A 19723-nucleotide genomic window follows, 5' to 3' on the forward strand; every position below is an offset into this window, starting at 1 on the left:
CCAGTCTGAGGTCCGACGGTCTGCCTTACTACTCCTGTCAGTCTGTCTAAAGGACCAGCCTGCCCGCTCACCTGGGAGCGCACATCAGCTACCTGCCTACTTTCCTGAGGTCCGACGGTCTGCCTTACAACTCCGGTCAGTCTGTCTATGGACCAGCTTGCCCGCTCACCTGGGAGCGCTTCTCCGTTACCTGCCTGCTTGCCAGCCCGGAGGCTCCGTTGTCACGTGCTGTGACCATCAGCTACTTCAGACTCTTGTCCGCTCACCTGGGAGCGCTTCTCCGTTACCTGCCTGCTTGCCAGCCCGGAGGCTCCGTTGTCACGTGCTGTGACCATCAGCTACTTCAGAGACTCTTGCCCGCTCACCTGGGAGCGCTTCTCCGTTACCTGCCTGCTTGCCAGCCCGGAGGTTCCGCCGTCACGTGCCGTGACCACCTGTTTTTCCAGAGACTCTCGCTTGCTCACCTGGGAGCACACATCTACCATCTGCCTGCTAGCCTACCCGGAGGCTCTGCCATCACAGGTCGTACCTACCCTTTACCCAGAGACTGCCCTGATCACTTGCCGTATCTCCCTGTCCGTTCATCCAGAGACTGCCACCCGCTCCCTTACAAGGGCTGCCCCCTTGTATAGTAGCTCAGAGGTTCCGCCTCCCAGACCCGTTACACCAGGGTTTTAATCTGACTGCCAGATTGGAGTCGGGAAGTGAATTTTTCCTCAATGATGCAAATTGGCCTATACCGCATGTTTTTTTTTTGCCTTCCCCTGGATCAACGCTGCGGAATAGCTGCAGTGCACAAGAAATAGGCTGAACTGGATGGACGCTTGTCTTTTTTCGGCCTTATAAACGATGTAACTATGTAATATCTACAAAGTGACAAGGAATCTGGTGGATTGGCGATTCCTAATGCACTAATATATTATATTGCAGCGCAACTGCAACATTTGGGTGGGTGGCATAGCGCTGCAAACCCAAATAATATTAAGGGGTTAATTACCTCAGGAACACTGTGGAATATTCCTATTCATATAGTTGAACTGGATGACCTTGAGCACAAGAAATCAATATACCCTACACTTGCTCTACTCTACAAGGTCTGGGATAGGGGTAACCATATAATGGAAATAGGAGACTGCAGTGAATATACACCTACTAGCTATTGAACCTGTTCTACGCCCGGGTGGCGAGCATTTTTATTGGTATATGGTCTCCCAAGCTGGTATGTGCTGCCCCCCTCCTTGTATTTGTGCTGCCCCCACCATCCAATCCTGGTATGCGTGGCACCCCTCACCCCCAATCCTGGTATACGTGGCAACCCTCACCCCCAATCCTGGTATGCGTGGCACCCCTCACCCCCAATCCTGGTATGCGTGACACCTCTCACCCCCAATCCTAGTATACGTGGCATCCCTCATCCTGGTATGCATGGCACCCTATCCCTCACTCCCAATCCCGGTATGCCTGGCACCCCTCAGCCCCAATCCTGGTATGCGTGGCACCCCTCATCCCGGTATGCGTGGCACCCCTCACCCCCAATCCCGGTATGCGTGGCACCCCTCATCCTTATCCTGGTGTGTATGGTATCCCTCATCCTGGTATGCATGGTGTTAGGATCATTCAGCCATGGAGGGTCCTTGTTGGAGTCGGGGTATCCCCGTAACAAGAAATACACAGACACGTAGTGTATAATCAAGTACTGGGAAGCCCCTGAGCGCGCCTCCCTCTATGGGTGCTGTCCCTTTATTTATAATAATAATCTTTTTTTTTTTTTTTTTGTCAGACATGCGCAGTAAAATGCCTTTGTTTCACAGGCAGCGAAATGATGATTCATAACAGTGGAATGTTGGTAAGAAAGTTTCATAAACAAAAAGTGATAATTAGTAGAAGGTTGCTGAGACAGCTAAAACAAGTTACAATCTAGTTTCTGGGCGTCAGTCCAAATGTCCAGATAAGGGAAGAATAACTTCATCTGTGTCTTACATCGTAGTCTTGCGTGAAGTACAACTCCCATCATCCTCTCAGTCCCCCCTTTGATTCTTCCTTATGGACTTTTGGTAGAAAACCTGGTCCGGGAGTTCTTTTCTTTCATATTCTTGAGTCCGTGTTACAAAGCTTATTTATACATATTAAAATAATTTTTAATCCTATTTTAAACACTACATATATGACTACTATAATTAGCACAATCTGTAATATACCTTGCAGAATTCCAGCCACCCAACCTCCAATACCCTTAAACCAGTTCTTTGGGTTGAGAAAGGAGAAGGTGTCTGACCACCAGCTATCTTTATTTTGGTCATTGTGTCTGTCATATTCATCCCGTAATCGTTGTATATCTGCCAGCTTGAACCTCATACTCATTGTACTGTTTGGATCTATGTAATGACAACAGGTTGGACCAATAATTTGACACATTCCTCCCTGGGCCGCAGTTAGGTAGTCTAACACTACAGTATGTTGATTAGTAACAATTATAAATTGATTTTGTACAGCTATACTAGTATTAAGTATATCCATAATATCCCATATCTGATCATCTAGATAGTCGGTGGCCTGAACTAATTTATCCCACATCTGCATCAACATTGGATACACAAAGAAAGTGCTGAATATTTTATTAGGAATTCCCATTTGGACCACATGTGGCCTACCTGAAGGTCTAGGCGAGTTGTCGGCTGCTCTTTTGTATAGTGTGTGTTTAGGTACTGCTTGCATATCTACCTGCTGATTCTGAACTATAAATGTGGCCGGTGTTAAGCGTCCTAGAGTACATGTACCTTTTATTCCTACTGGGAGCCATTTATATGCTCCATTTCCACAAATCCAGAAGGTTCCTTCAGGCAGATCCCATATTGCAGAGTGTTGGAGCACCAACCTATGTACCAAATCTAAAAATTTAGATACATTCTGAAGTATACACCAAGGGGGTTTTTGACCTAATGGACTACAGTATCCTGCATCTGGATTTTCACAAGTCGGTGTACCTGGGTCATATGCACTTGACTCATTACATAATATATTACCTGGTATCTTTGAACATGTATCATTGTTTCCATCGGGGAATAATTGTGAATATTTCCAACCATTATTGTGTATGTATTTTTCTACTATATCAGGTTTAAAAGGTTGAGAAGAAGATACTGTGCTACTAAAACTGAGTTGTATATTTTCTGTAGGAATTAACCCTAAGTCTGTTAGTCCCGTCTTATTTCTAGGAACCCATACACCTCCTTTAAACGCTAAATATTGTAAGTTGTTTATTTTTCCAGTCATATTACCTTGCCACCAGGGAAATCCCACCCACCCCACAACTGGGATGGCAACAGTGGTGTTCCATAATCTAGAATTAACGGTTTGGTTATTTGCTAATTTGTCTGAGCAATTAGTCCATGTAAACACTTCCTCAGGGGTCATGGGTACGGCCAGGAAGGGTATGCTCGTGGCTGATATTGGAGAATGCGTACAAATCCAACAGTCTGCTATTTTCTGTCCGCCATCGAGCAGCCCGTTTACCAATGTCTCATGATGTTTTATAAATTTATTATCTGTAGGTTTTGGGGAACTTAGTTTATCCCACAGGTCTCCCTGATCTATCGTTATAGCTAACACAAGTACAATCACCACTATTTCTTTTTGCAATGGCTTGCATGTACCCATGCTGATTTTCCTTCCAATTTTACTGCAGTTGGAGTTGTCAATAACACCTGATATGGACCCTCAAATCTGGGTTCTAGCGTTCTTCTGTTATGTCTTTTTACGTAGACTTCGTCTCCTGGTTGCAGCTTGTGCGTTCCCTCAATGGAATCTGGATCTGGAATGGAAGAGAACACTAAAGAGTGTATTTTAGACACATGCTTACATAAATTTTGTACATAAGCAGTTAAGCTTTCAGTTTCTAACATTAAAGTCTGTGGGAAATACAATCCTGTATTGGCAACTCTACCAAACAATATTTCATGGGGGGTGAGTTTGCTCTTTCCCTGGGGGGTGTTTCTGACTGAATACAATGCTATTGGGAGACACTCAGTCCATGGTTTCTGTGTTTCTGCCATGGCTTTCTGTATTTTTAACTTAAGTGTTCCATTCATTCTCTCAACCTTACCAGAACTCTGTGGGTGGTAAGGGGTGTGTAGTTCACTTTTTATACACAACATTTTCATTACATTCTGAAAGATCTCTCCAGTAAAATGTGTACCTCTATCTGACTCGATCACTTCTGGGATACCATAACGGGGTACCAGTTCATGTGCTATTTTTACTGCAGTGACTTTAGCCGTGGCTGTATGAACTGGATAAGCCTCTGGCCACCCCGAAAACATGTCCACACATACCAGTACATACTCATAGTGTCCATGCTTAGGCATCTGGATGTAATCGATCTGAAGTCTCTGGAACGGATATAGTGGTCTTACATGGTGCTTCTGGGGGGTCTTAACAGTCTGTCCTGGATTGTGGGCTAAACAGATTTCACAAGAACCACATTTTGCTCGAGCTACCTGGCCGAACCCTGGGGCTAACCACTTCTGTCTGACCCTCTGTATCATACCGTTTGCAGACACATGTGTAGGTCCGTGGGCTTCACTGACCACAACAGGGTACCATGCTCGGGGGAGACAAAGCTCATCTCCTTTTCTCCATAGTCCTTCTTTTTCTTCTGCCCCCTGTTTCTGCCACTCTTCTTTTTCTTCTCTACTCACCTGCTGGTGGGCTTCTTTGAGCCGTGTAATTAAGTCAAATTCTGATACTGCACTAATAGTGTGGTCAGTTGTCAGAGGTTTTACTGCAGCTCGCTTAGCAGCCTTGTCGGCTCGGTCATTACCCCTAGCTATCTCGGTGTTGAGTCTTACATGTGCAGGTACTTTTATTACTGCTACTTGTTTGGTTGAGGCAGCTGATTCTAGGATTTGTCTAATCATTTGTCCATGTTTTACTGGTTGACCTGAAGCTGTCATGTAACCTCTAGCTCTCCATATACATCCAAAATCATGTACAATACCATATGCATATCAGTAAAAATATTAGCGTTTTTTTCTTTTGCTAACTGTAATGCTCGTATTAGAGCTAATAGTTCAGCTTCCTGGGCTGAACAGCTGGCCTGCATTGGCTCAGCTTCAATAACATCATAATCTGATACAATGGCATAACCTGTGTGAAAGTTACCAGTTTCATCTGCATACCTACTACCATCTATATACATATGTAGGTCTGGATTGTCAAGAGGGGTGTCCTGTACATTAGGTAGCCCTTGTGTTTCTTGTTCTATACACTGTAAGCAATCATGTATTATATTGTCTTGTTCGTGGTATTGTAAAAAATTTTCATCTTCGTCTTCCTGACCTCCTTCCACTCCCCCCTTTGTCTCTAGTGGTAACAGAGTGGCTAAATTTAGAGACAATATGCGGCGAAAAGTGAGGTTTGGTGGCATTAGTAAGGAGCATTGTAATCTAAGATGTCTAGCCATTGAAATGTGTTTTGGCAATACCTGATTCAGTATGCCATGTACATCATGTGTAGTTTGTACTATTAAGGCATGGTCTAGTACTATTTCTGAGGCTTTTTCTACCAAAAGAGAGACAGCTGCTACTACTCTGACACATGATGGTGCAGCTTTGGTAACATTATCTAATTGAGCAGAATAGTATGCGACAGGTCTTTGTTTATTTTCATGTTTCTGTGTTAGTACTCCTGTAGCATGATTAGACATTTCCGCAGCCATTAATTGGAATGGTTTGGCGTAGTCTGGGATTCCCAAGGCCGGGGCTGACATGAGACCTTTCTTGAGGTCTTGAAAGGCTATGAGCGCTGATTCAGTTAACTGAAAAGGCTCGATTTTTAAACAATCATATAGAGGTTGCATAAGCTGACTAGCATGTATAACCCATTGTCTGCAGTGTGATACTATTCCCAAAAATGCTCTTAATGTTTTGTAGTTCTTGGGAGGAACAAGATCTCTAATGATTTTTAGTCTGTCGGCGGTGAGGTGCCGAATACCTTGTGAAATGCAGTGACCTAGAAATACTACCGTAGTCATACAAAGTTGTACTTTTTTCTTGTTAACTTTACAGCCCATGTCTGCTAGAAATATTAACAACCTTATTGTGTTGCTGTTTGCGGACTCTTGAGCAGGGGCACATAACAATAGGTCATCAACATATTGGAGAATTACAACCTCATCCGTAGGTTTGAAATTTTGAAGAACTGATCTCATAGCTTCTGAGTACAAGGTAGGTGAATGTATCATACCCTGTGGTAATCTTGTCCATGCTAATTGTCTATTCTTAAATGTAAATGCAAACAGTTTGTAACAGTCTGGGTGTAATGGTACTGAAAAAAAAAATGCATTTGATAAGTCTATGACAGAAAATACTCGTGCTGTTGCTGGGATCTGTGATAGCAACGTGTGTGGATTTGGCACAACAGGAGTAATAGGTTCCAAAATTTTATTTATCTCTCTTAAATCATGTACCATCCGGTACCTAGCAGCTGACCCCTCAGTAGATTTCTTTTTTACGGGGTACAACGGTGTATTGGCTGGTGACTTTACTTCTATCAGTACTCCAGTTTTTAGATAATCTTTTATCTGTTCTCCTATGGCGTGTTCTTGTTGGGCACTAATAGGATACTGTCTCAATTGGGGTAGTGTCACACCTGGAACAGGAGTGACTTTTACTGGAGCTATTGGCATTAGACCTACATCGGTGTCATGTTGTGCCCATAATTTTTCTGGTACCTCAGAAAGATCTAAAATAATTTGGGTAGGGGCAGGATCTTTCTCATCCTCTAAGGCTTGGACTTTTACAATGTTTTCTAGAGACTCTTGGTCATCAGGCACCAAAATTTGGACTCTACCATCCTTTGTCTCTTATCACTCCTGCTTTTCTAACCCGAATGTCCTCCCATAGTTTCCTGTTAAACCTGTCATGCCTTGCTACCTGAAAAGTTTTGCAAACTTTCCCTAAATTCTTAGTTGCTTCTACACCACACCTTTCTTTCACGATCGTATAGACATCTTGTTCATCATTTGTGGTCTTAGTCTGTTTGTTGCCCATTTTTCCTGACTATTCTTACCTTAGGAGGCTTTTTGGGTTAGATAAAATATATTCTATATTTTACCTTTCCTCATTACCTATTCTGTCCTAAGGAGCCAGTATCTTGTTGCCCATTTTTCCTGACTATTCCTACCTTAGGAGGCTTTTTGGGTTAGATAAAATATATTCTATATTCTACCTTTCCTCGTTACCTATTCTGTCCTAAGGAGCCAGTATCTGAAACGGTTTCTCTGGACCGTTTTGTCTGAAGTGTAGAGTAATTCTAACACACATATATATGGCAACAAGGGCAAGACCAACAATACATAAAATGAACCATACAGTCTCCATTATATATCGTGTCCCTGGAGTATTATCATTACTTCCATGGGCTCATTCTGTCAATCTCTTATCCGTCAAAAAGGAGGACAAAGGTTCGGGAGTTAAGCGTGAGCGAAGGTTTCCCCGAAAGGACACAACCTTATGACTCAGTTAGGCAATCTCCGTAATACTTATGTCATCTACCTTAGTGCGGCTTATGAGGCTATTCCCGACATCCACATCTCTTTCATACCATCCGTTCCATAACCTTCTCTGACCTCTCCTTCGGCAGATCCTACAGTATATTCATGAATGACCCGAGCTATAGGTATCCTTCTCTACTAGTTCCTCAATCCCAACACAAGATATGCATGAAATTTACGGACTATCGCAGAGCAGATGTAAGAGAACTAACAGTGTCTCTTACCTGGCCAGGTTTGTCATCTGCTGTTCCGATGTCCCAATCTCAGCGGTTACTCGTGCCGGTCGATGAACTTGAAGGAATACGCAGACCTCGGGTCCCTGTTTCGGGCGCCAGGAATTGTTAGGATCATTCAGCCATGGAGGGTCCTTGTTGGAGTCGGGGTATCCCCGTAACAAGAAATACACAGACACGTAGTGTATAATCAAGTACTGGGAAGCCCCTGAGCGCGCCTCCCTCTATGGGTGCTGTCCCTTTATTTATAATAATAATCATTTTTTTTTTTTTTTTTTTTTTGTCAGACATGCGCAGTAAAATGCCTTTGTTTCACAGGCAGCGAAATGATGATTCATAACAGTGGAATGTTGATAAGAAAGTTTCATAAACAAAAAGTGATAATTAGTAGAAGGTTGCTGAGACAGCTTAAACAAGTTACAATCTAGTTTCTGGGCGTCAGTCCAAATGTCCAGATAAGGGAAGAATAACTTCATCTGTGTCTTACATCGTAGTCTTGCGTGAAGTACAACTCCCATCATCCTCTCAATGGCAACCCATCCCTCATTCCCAATCCCGGTATGCGTGGCACCCCCAATCCCGGTAAGCGTGGCACCCTCACCCCCAATCCCAGTATGCGTGGCACCCCTCATCCCCAATCCTGATATGCGTGGCACCCCTCACCCCCAATCCCGTTATGCTTGGCACCCCTCACCCCCAATCCTGGTATGCGTGGCACCCCTCATCCCCAATCCCGGCATGCGTGGCACCCCTCATCCCCAATTCCGGCATCCGTGGCACAACTCATCCCCAATCCCGGCATGCGTGGCACCCCTCATCCCCAATCCTTGTATGTGTGGCTCCCCTCATCCCCAATCTCGGCATGCGTGGCACCCCTCATGCCCAATCCTTGTATGCGTGGCACCCCTCATCCCCAATCCCGGTATGAGTGGCACCCCTCATCCCCAATCCCAGTATGCGTGGCACCCCTCATCCCCAATCCCGGTATGCGTGGCACCCCTCACCCTCAATTCTGGTATGCATGGTCCCCTCACACCCCAATCCTGGTATGTGTGGCACCCCTCACCCCCCAATCCTGGTATGCGTGGCACCCCTCACCCCCCCATCCTGGTATGCGTGGTAGCCCTCACCCCCCAATCCTGGTATGCGTGGTACCCCTCACCCCCCAATCCTGGTATGTGTGGCACCCCTTACCCCCCCAATCCTGGTATGTGTGGCACCCCTCACCCCCCAATCCTGGTATGCGTGGTACCTCTCACCCCCCAATCCTGGTAAGCGTGGTACCCCTCACCCCCCAATCCTGGTATGTGTGGCACCCCTTACCCCCCAATCCTGGTATGTGTGGCACCCCTCACCCCCCAATCCTGGTGTGCGTGGCACCCCTCACCCCCAATCCCGTTATGCTTGGCACCCCTCACCCCCAATCCTGGTATGCGTGGCACCCCTCATCCCTATCCTGGTATGTATGGTATCCCTCATCCTGGTATGCATGGCACTCCATCCCTCATCCCCAATCCCGGTATGCGTGGCACCCCTCATCCCCAATCCCGGCATGCATGGCACCCCTCACCCCCAATTCCGGCATCCGTGGCACCCCTCATCCCCAATCCAGGCATGCGTGGCACCCCTCATCCCCAATCTCAGCATGCGTGGCACCCCTCATCCTCAATCCTTGTATGGGTGGCTCCCCTCATCCCCAAACTCAGCATGCGTGGCACCCCTCATCCCCAATCCTTGTACGCGTGGCACCCCTCATCCCCAATCCCGGTATGCGTGGCACCCCTCATCCCCAATCCTGGTATGCGTGGCACCCCTCATCCCCAATCCCGGTATGCGTGACACCCCTCATCCCCAATCCCGGTATGCGTGGCATCCCTCGCCCTCAATCCTGGTATGCATGGTCCCCTCACCCCCCAATCCTGGTATGCGTGGTACCCCTCACCCCCCAATCCTGGTATGCGTGGCACCCCTTACCCCCCAATCCTGGTATGCGTGGCACCCCTCACCCCCCAATCCTGGTATGCGTGGCACCCCTCACCCCCCATCGTGGTATGTGTGGCACCCCTCACCCCCCAATCCTGGTATGCGTGGTACCCCTCACCCTCCAATCCTGGTATACGTGGTACCCCTCACCCCCAATCCTGGTATGTGTGGTACCCCTCACCCCCAATCCTGGTATGTGTGGTACCCCTCACCCCCCAATCCTGGTATGTGTGGTACCCCTCACCCCCCAATCCTGATATATGCATGGTCCCCTCACCCCACGATCCTGTTATGTGTGGCCCCCTCATCCCTTTCACACTGTACACACATACAAAAAAAATAAACAGTTATACTCACTTTTCTTCTCTGTACTCCAGTTCTGCTGCGTCCTCTTTTGCCGGAGGCCGGGGAAGGAGTGCGGCGCTGGAGCACCGCGCTGTCCGGCGCCATTTTGCTGAAGACACACTGTAAATGTGTCTTCAGTAAAATGGCGCCGGATAGCGCAATGCGCACGCGCTGGTCCGACGCCTTCACTCCTCCCCCGGTCTCCAGCGAAGAGAGGCGCCGCGGCAACGCTCCTCCCGGTCAGGTAAGTATGTAAGTATGGCGCCAGAGATCGCGGTATGCGTTCAGTGTCTGCGCATACCGTGATCTCCAGCACCATATACAGTCATGGCCAAAAGTATTGAGAATGACACCAAAATTATATTTTCACATGATCTGCTGGCCTCTGGTTTTTATTAGTGTTTGTCTGATGTTTATATCACATACAGAAATATAATTGCAATCATATTATGAGTACCAAGAGGTTATATTGACAGTTAGAATGAGTTAATGCAGCAAGTCAATATTTGCAGTGTTGCCCCTTCTTCTTCAAGACCTCTGTAATTCTCCCTGGCATGCTCTCAATCAACTTTTGGACCAAATCCTGACTGATAGCAGTCCATTCTTGCATAATCAATGCTTGCATTTTGCCAGAATTTGTTGGTTTTTGTTTGTCCACCCATCTCTTGATGATTGACCACAACTTCTCAATGGGATTAAGATCTGGGGAGTTTCCAGGCCATGGACCCAAAATCTCTATGTTTTGTTCCATGAGCCATTTAGTTATCACCTTTATGGCAAGGTGCTCCATCATGCTGGAAAAGGCATTGTTGGGCGCCAAACTGCTCTTGGACGGTTGGGAGAAGTTGCTCTTGGAGGACATTCTGGTACCATTCTTTATTCATGGCTGTGTTTTTAGGCAAGACTGTGAGTGAGCCGATTCCCTTGGCTGAGAAGCAACCCCACACATGAATGGTTTCAGGATGCTTTACAGTTGGCATGAGACAAGACTGGTGGTAGTGCTCACCTCTTCTCCGAATAAGCTGTTTTTCCAGATGTCCCAAACAATCGAAAAGGGGATTCATCAGAGAAAATGACTTTGCCCCAGTCCTCAGCCGTCCACTCCCTGTACCTTTTGCAGAATATCAGTCGGTCCCTGATGTTTTTTCTGGAGAGAAGTGGCTTCTTTGCTGCCCTCCTTGAAACCAGCCCTTGCTCAAAGAGTCTCCGCCTCACAGTGCGTGCAGAAGCACTCACACCAGCCTGCTGCCATTCCTGAGCAAGCTCGGCACTGCTGGTAGTCCGATCCCGCAGCTGAAACAGTTTTAAGATACGGTCCTGGCGCTTGCTGGTCTTTCTTGGGCGCCCTGGAGCCTTTTTGACAACAATGGAAGCTCTCTCCTTGAAGTTCTTGATGATGCGATAGATTGTTGACTGAGGTGCAATCTTTGTAGCTGCGATACTCTTCCCTGTTAGGCCATTTTTGTGCAGTGCAATGATGGCTGCACGTGTTTCTTTAGAGATAACCATGGTTAACTGAAGAGAAACAATGATACCAAGAACCAGCCTCCTTTTAAAGTGTCCAGTGATGTCATTCTTACTTAATCATGACTGATTGATCACCAGCCCTGTCCTCATCAACACCCACACCTGTGTTAATGGATCAATCACTAAAACGATGTTAGCTGCTCCTTTTAAGGCAGGACTGCAATGATGTTGAAATGTGTTTTGGGGGTTAAAGTTCATTTTCTGGGCAAATACTGACTTTGCAAGTACAGTAATTGCTGTTAAGCTGATCACTCTTTGACATTCAGGAGTATATGCAAATTGCCATTACAAAAAATGAAGCAGTAAACTTTGGAAAAATTACTATTTGTCTCATTCTCAATACTTTTGGCCATGACTGTACTCCTCTTACCTGTAACGGCTGGATGCGTGCTTCTCTCTGGAGCCAGACTGCGCGTCACGCATGCGCAGTCTATCGAGGCTTCAGACAGAGACACACATCCCGCCTTATATTATAGATATGGTTTAATAATAAATATGCTGAGTCCTATAAATTAGAGCGATTTCGCAGTTGGATGATAAAGGTATACTGTATTTTTCGGACTATAAGATGCACCGGACCATAAGACGCACCTAGGTTTTCGAGGAGGAAAATAGAAAAAAAATGTAAGCAAAAAATGTGGTCATGATGCACTGTTATGGGGAAGGGAGTCTGCTGCTGACACTGTTATAGGGGTAATGTCCCCCAATTCTGTTAATATCACCCATCCTGGTATACTGTATATGCCCCCCTTCCTATTATGCGTGACACCCCAATCCCCTATCCTGGTATGCATGGCACCCCTCCATCCTGGTATGCATCAGGGCTGTGGAGTCGGAGTCGGAGACCATTTTAGTGGAGTCAGAATAAAATGGACTCCACTCCTAAAATATATAATAAATTGGGTACAGTAGTAAAATGCAGTTTGTGTGGAATATTTTTTCATAAGAATTTGGGAAAGTTCTGAAATGTCCTATAAATGTCTGTCCTATTCCTGATCTAAAGGTCTGGACTTTTAGCTGAGATGAATCTGTGCTACAGTAAATTCATCACTTAAACATGAGCCATGTATGAGGGAGTCGGAGTCGTGGTCATGGAAATTGAGGAGTCGTAGTCGGAGGTTTGGCTTACCAACTCCACAGCCCTGGTATGCATGGTACCCCTTATCCCTATCCTGGCATGCAAGGCACCCCTCATCCTGGCATGCATGATACCCCTCATCCTCGTATGTATGACACCCTCCATCTTGGTATGCATGACATTCCTCACCCTGGTATGTATGGCACCCCTCCATACTGGTATACATGGCACCCCTCATCCCCATCCTAGTATGAATGGCATCCCTCTTCCTGGTATGCATGGCACTCCTCATCCTCATCCTGGTATGCATGGCCCCCTCATCCCTATCCTGGCATGCATAGCCCCCCTCATCCCTATCCTCGTATGCATGGCACTCCTCATCCCTATCCTCGTATGCATGGCACCCATCATCCCTATCCTGGTATGCAAGGCCCACCTCATTCCTATCCTGGTATGCAAGGCCCCCCTCATACCTTTTCCTGGTAAGCGTGGCACCCCTAGTCCCTCTTCCTGGTATGCATGGCACCCCTCGTCCCTCTTCCTGGTATACATGGCACCGCTCACCCCCCTTTCTGGTATGTATGGCACCCCTCAACCCTATCCTGGGATGCATGCCCCCCCGTATCCCTATCCTCGTATGCATGGCACCCCTCATCCCTATCCTGGAATGCATGGCATGCCTCATCCCTATCCTGGCATGCATGGCCCCCCTCATCCCTATCCTCGTATGCATGGCACCCCTCATCCCTATCCTGGTATGCATGGCCCCCATCATCCCTATCCTGGTATGCATGGCATGCCTCATCCCTATCCTGGCATGCATGCCCCCATTCATCCCTATCCTCGTATGCATGACACCCCTCATCCCTATCCTGGTATGCATAGCCCCCATCATCCCTATCCTGGTATGCATGGCATCCCTCTTCCTGGTATGCATGGCATCCCTCTTCCTGGAATGCATGGCACGCCTCATCCCCATCCTGGTATGCATTGCCCCCCTCATCCCTATCCTGGTATGCATGGTACCCCTCATCCCTATCCTGGTATGCATGGCACCCTTCATCCATATCCTTGTATGCATGGCCCCTCTCATCCCTCTTCCTGGTATGCATGGCCCCGCTCATCCCTCTTCCTGGTAAGCATGGCACCCCTCATCCCTCTTCCTGGTAAGCATGGCACCCCTCATCCCCCTTCTGGTATGCATGGCCCCCTCATCCCTATCCTGGTATGCATGGCACCGCTCATCCTTATCCTGGTATACATGGCACCCTTCATCCCTCTTCCTGGTAAGCATGACACCCCTAGTCCGTCTTCCTGGTATGCATGGCACCCCTGGTATGCATGGCACCCCTCGTCCCTCTTCCTGGTATGCATGGCACCCCTCGTCCCTCTTCCTGGTATGCATGGCACCCCTAGTCCCTCTTCCTGGTATGCATGGCACCACTCATCCCCCTTCCTGGTATGCATTGCACCCCTCATCCCCCTTCTGGTATGCATGGCCCCCTCATCCCTATCCTGGTATGCATGGCACCCCTCATCCTTATCCTGGTATGCATGGCACTCCGAATCCCTGTTGGTATGCAAGGCCCCTCTCATCCCTCTTCCTGGTATGCATGGCACCCGTGCATCCTGTTATGCATGGATGTCACCCCTCATCTCCATCCTAGTATGCATGGCGCCCCTCATCACTATACTGGTATGCATGGCCCCCCCTTAACCCTATTCTGGTATACATGGCACCCCTCATCCCCCTTCCTGGTATGAATGGCCCCCTCATCCCTATCCTGGTATGCATGGGATGCCTCGTCCCTATCCTCGTTTGCATGGCACCCCTCATCCCTATCCTCGTATGCATGGCACGCCTCATCCCTATCCTGGTATGCAAGGCCCCCTTCATCCCTATCCTGGTATGCATGGCGCCCTCATCCCTCTTCCTGGTATGCATGGCACCCCTTGTCCCTCTTCCTGGTATGCATGGCCCCCTCATCCCTATCCTGGTATGCATGGCACCCCTCATCCCTATCCTGGTATGCAAGGCACCCCTCGTTCCTCTTCCAGGTATGCATGGAACCCCTTGTCCCTCTTCCTGGTATGCATGGCAACCCTCATCCTCCTTCCTCGTATGCATGGCCCCCTCATCCCTATCCTGGTATGCATGGCACCCCTCATCCCTATCCTGGTATGCAAGGCCCCCCACGTTCCTCTTCCTGGTATGCATGGCACCACTCATCCCCCTTCCTGGTATGCATGGCCCCCTCATCGCTATCCTGGTATGCATGGCACCCCTCATCCCTATCCTGGAATGCAAGGCCCCCCTCATCCTTATCCTTGTATATATGGTCCCTCTCATCCCTCTTCCTGGTATGCATGACCCCCCTCATCCCTCTTCCTGGTATGCATGGCCCCCCTCATCCCTCTTCTTGGTATGCATGGCACCCCTCATTCCTCTTCCTGGCAAGCATGGCTCCCCTTGTCCCTCTTCCTGGTATGCATGGCACCCCTCGTCCCTCTTCCTGGTATGCATGGCAACCCTTATCTCCATCACGCTGCAAAAAGAAAACAAAAAACACTTCTACTCACCTTCCTCCCCTCTGCTCCATCGCTGAATCTTGTCTACCAGCAACTGATCTCACTACCATGCGCCCTCACAAGGTGAGATGAGCTGCGGGAAGAGTCACCGCAGAGTCTGCCGGAACTGTGTGCATGGGGAGCAGTGACTTCATTCTCCTTAATAGCCGGCACACAGTGTAGCTGCAGCGCGGATACTGCTGTTGAGCGATCGCGTGTGCCCGCTACTAAAGACCATGAATATTCACCCCATGGGCGTGGGGAGCAGTGAATAGTCATTTTCTTTAGCACCGAGCACAGTGTAGGCTGCAGCAGGCGGCTCCTGCCTCCTGTGCTCCGCTCCCCAACCAGCCAGAGTATTATTTATATGCCACATTCAGACTGTAAGACGCACCCCCTACTTTCCTCCAAAATTTTGAAGGAAAAAAGTGCATCTTATAGTCCGAAAAATACGGTATATACGATATAAAACCTATTGTCTGAAGGGATACTTAAGTGCTTTGATCAATTAAAGGGGGGATTTGGGTTGACAAACAATTCTATAGATATTTATAGTTTCGGCATTCATTTAATGCACAATCAAAATGGACTCCCTTTTGGGTAAAAAATAATACTTTTGTTCAGTTGGTATTAGAGAAGGGAAATACTAAGATTCCTATGTAACATAGGATACCGGACTGATGCTGAATGTCCACGATGTAAAATGGATGATGCGGGCCTATTACATACGCTATGGGAATGCCGGGAGTCAGGTAAATGCTGGAAAGGAGTTCTGTCTATTATAAAGAGGGAATATAAAATATATATTCAACCAGACCCAAAAAATGCCTATTAGGTATATTAGAAGATTATATGGAATTTGACCCAATTTCAATAGGGATTTTACGTATTTTATTTCAAACTAGGAAACATATTGCATCCAAATGGATTAACCCCTCACCCCCAGAAATTAGTGAACTCAAAAATAGGATAACTAATATCAGATTAGAAAAAGGGGTATATAAAAAACGAAACTCAATGAATAAATTTGAGAAAATATGAGGCTTATGGTTGGATACACCGGGAATACCATCAAGGGGGTTATTGATGGAGAGACAATTTGACTTATGGAGGAAGGGAGGCATTGACGAGGTCTAATGTTTCATTGTGTATTGGAATTCCTTAACATGTGGTCTGGGTAATATAGCACACCTATATGTGTATAGGCTTACAATGTTTATTACAATATTATGCTTATATAAGAGATTTCAAGAATGTGGAATGTTAATTGTAAGATATAGTAACTGCAAGTTATCAGGCGGTAATGGGCAAGCTGAAAGGATATATCGGAGAGATGCATGTATGTTATTTTATTATTGTATGTACCGGTTTCTTGTTTTGTAAAAAAAAAACTAATGAAAAAACTCAAAAATTTATTGGATTAAAAAAAAAGAATAGGAAAAAGGCTTCTCCCCTGTGTGAGTTCTGTGGTGTCTAACAAGAGCTGATTTCTGGTTAAAACGTTTCTCACATTCAGAACAGGAAAAAGGCTTCTCCCCTGTGTGAGTTCTCTGGTGGTTAGCCAAAGCCGATTTATTGTAAAAACATTTCCCACATTCTGAACATGAAAAAGGCTTCTCCCCTGTGTGAGATCTCTGGTGATTAACCAAAACTGATTTATGGTTAAAACATTTCCCACATTCTGGACAGGAAAAAGGCCTCTCCCCTGTGTGAGATCTCTGATGTCTAACAAGTTCGGATTTCCGGTTAAAACATTTCTCACATTCAGAACAGGAAAAAAGCTTCTCCCCTGTGTGACTTCTCTGGTGCTTAACCAAAGCTGATTTATTGCAAAAGCATTTCCCACATTCTGAACATGAAAAAGGCTTCTCCCCTGTGTGAGTTCTCTGATGTCTAAGAAGTTTGGATTTCCGGTTAAAACATTTCCCACATTCTGAACATGAAAAAGGCTTCTCCCCTGTGTGAGTTCTCTGGTGAATAACAAAATATGATTTCTGGTTAAAACATTTCCCACATTCTGAACAGGAAAAAGGCTTCTCCCCGGTGTGAATTATCTGATGTCTAACAAGATCGGTTTTCCGGTTAAAACATTTCCCACATTCTGAACATGAAAAAGACTTCTCCCCTGTGTGGGTTCTCTGGTGAATAACCAAAACTGATTTACGGTTAAAACATCTCCCACATTTGGAACAAGAAAATCTATTGTCCACTGTGTGTATTTTTTGACTTACAGACTTTTCGAGGGTAAAACTATTTCCATTTTCTGGCAGTGAAAATGACTTCTTTGCTTTAGGAGCAGTTCGTTTTTCAATCCTTATGTTTTTATTTTGACTTTCCTTAGTAGTCAGTAATGAATCAGAAGACAGGACCTGTTTCATAGGATCAGATGACAGATCTTTGCTTTGAAGGGATGATGGTAAATCTGGAGAAATGGCATTCACTTCAATTGTATCCTGTGGGATCTCAAGATCATCCGATATAAATATCTCCTGTCCCTCTGATCTCCAGGTACAGTCATCTGCCAAGAAAAAAAAACAATTATTAATTTTGAATAAAACAACCTGGAAATTTATATTTTTGAACATTTCTACTTAAAATGTCTGTAGAAATGACAACTTATTGACAGAATGACAATTCACAGTCTAATAGAAAACTTCATAGGATGAACCATTGGATCGTGGTGTTCAACTGTTCATTCTGCCTCCCAAATATGGAATAAGAAGCCACCAAACAATGTTATGTAGATGAAAATGATACCAATAAAAACTTCTACTCATCCATAAACCAATCCAGCAATATCCACTCTCCCAAAGTCAAATCTCCCCCTCTCTTCTGAGCCTTGCAGTGCGTCCAAACCACATTTATCATCCATGTATTTGGCATTACTATAATGAGAAGAACCCTCTTCATTTACAGTGTGTGTCTCCTGGAGCACAATCTGGGCACTATGTGTTGGGGAATAAAATGGCCAATGGGCAATTTTTACTCTCCAACATCGACTGCAAGCTAATGTCCAGAAAGTGGCCGTGGAGTCAAAATAGTCACTACTCCTATAGATTAATTCACTGAGGGTTATAATTTCCAAAATGAAGTCACTTTATGGGGATTTCTATTGCTCTGGTTTTCTGCCATTTTGTCATATTAAGGTTTCTGCAAATGTTGTGTCCCATCTCCTCTGGGATCTGCAAGATCTGCATTTAAATAGCTAAATGGCGCTCCTTCCCTTCTTACCCTGCCATGTGCCCAGACAGTAGTGTACAACCATATATAGGGGATTGTCACATTCAAGAGTAGTTGGAAATAATTTGTAAGGTCCATTTGTTTCCTATTATCCTTTGTGAAGAATTCCAAAGTTATCACCATATAAAGTGACACAAGTCAGATTTGAAAAATGGAACCTGATTAGGAACAAAAAACTGTCTGCAGGAAGGGGTTAAATCAGAGGATTTTGGGAACGAACTGCTGTAGTCAAAAACTGTGAGTATAGACAATAACATCTACTGAAATGATCGAACTGAACAGTCTTCTCAGTAAATAGTGAGTAACTAGTGGAGAAACCTCTCTGGGGTAATTAGAGTCTGGGGCTCGGTGGCTCTTCATCATCTAAACTATCGTAAGGGACAATATTTTATGTCAGATAAATTCAAGAAGAATATTAGATATTGAAGTAGAACTTTTTATAATAGTGCAGAGCTGAGGGGTCTTAAACCGGTGACTGAGAAGAATCTGTGACTTCTCTGCATTTAGTGGTCACTACTCACCTGGGTAGTCATATTGTAGGAATCTCCTCTTTACACCACTCATCACCCCTCACATATGTCTCTGTAGTATTAGTATGGGTGAGATCTTCACCCTGAAAACAAATATTGCAAAAGTCACAGACAGATGGAGAAGTCACATCTATGATCAGCTCTAATCCTGTCATCTCCACCGTTCTCATTACACAAGTATAAAACATATAATACTGGTGGATAAAACAAGACTGAGCACAAGACCTTCACAGCCATCTACACATCATAGGGGAGATCTCATGACACCTTCTCTCCATCTACCTGATGATCCTGAGGAACATTGGGATCTTCTTGTTTACAGTCCTGTGGAAGAAGAGGACGGGGACATCTCTCTGGTGTTGCCCTCTTACTGGATAGATCTGGAGGAAACACATACAGGGGCTGAATTCATTCTTTACATACAGATAATTATAGGCCGTGTGTATTTAGTCCTGTCTATTACCTGGTGATGTGAGGGGCTGGGGAACCTCCATCATTATCTTGAACAGATCTTTGTGACCTTCTAAATACTCCCACTCCTCCATGGAGAAATAGACAGCGACATCCTGACACCTTATAGGAACCTGACACAACAATGATACCGTCACCCCCCGATCCCTCCATAGCGTTACTGTATAATGTCCCAGCATTCCCAGCAGTGTCACCT

General features: G+C 45.9%; 1 protein-coding gene across 1 annotated transcript; it reads right to left on the minus strand.

Moving 5' to 3' along the window:
* Window positions 1-16279: 16279 nt before the first annotated feature.
* LOC141203901 (uncharacterized) lies at window positions 16280-19430 on the minus strand. Its single transcript, XM_073663875.1, has 3 exons — window positions 19339-19430; window positions 19048-19139; window positions 16280-17804 (listed from the first exon to the last, which is right to left on the minus strand). The coding sequence occupies exons 2-3, from the start codon at window positions 19088-19090 to the stop codon at window positions 16699-16701; spliced, it is 1149 nt and encodes a 382-aa protein (XP_073519976.1). The 5' UTR covers window positions 19091-19139; window positions 19339-19430; the 3' UTR covers window positions 16280-16698.
* Window positions 19431-19723: the final 293 nt, after the last annotated feature.

Source organism: Phyllobates terribilis, unplaced genomic scaffold (genome assembly GCF_046119375.1).
Source record: "Phyllobates terribilis strain yellow unplaced genomic scaffold, ASM4611937v1 Scaffold_130__1_contigs__length_5004896, whole genome shotgun sequence".
Classification (NCBI taxonomy): Eukaryota; Metazoa; Chordata; class Amphibia; order Anura; family Dendrobatidae; genus Phyllobates; species Phyllobates terribilis.

Coding starts and splice junctions, on each gene's coding strand:
- LOC141203901 (XM_073663875.1), bottom strand. CDS start 19,090: ATGAGTGGTGTAAAGAGGAGATTCCTACAATATGACTACCCAG. Junction 17,805..19,047: donor CCTACAATATGACTACCCAG/GTGAGTAGTGAC, acceptor TTTTCTTGGCAG/ATGACTGTACCTGGAGATCA.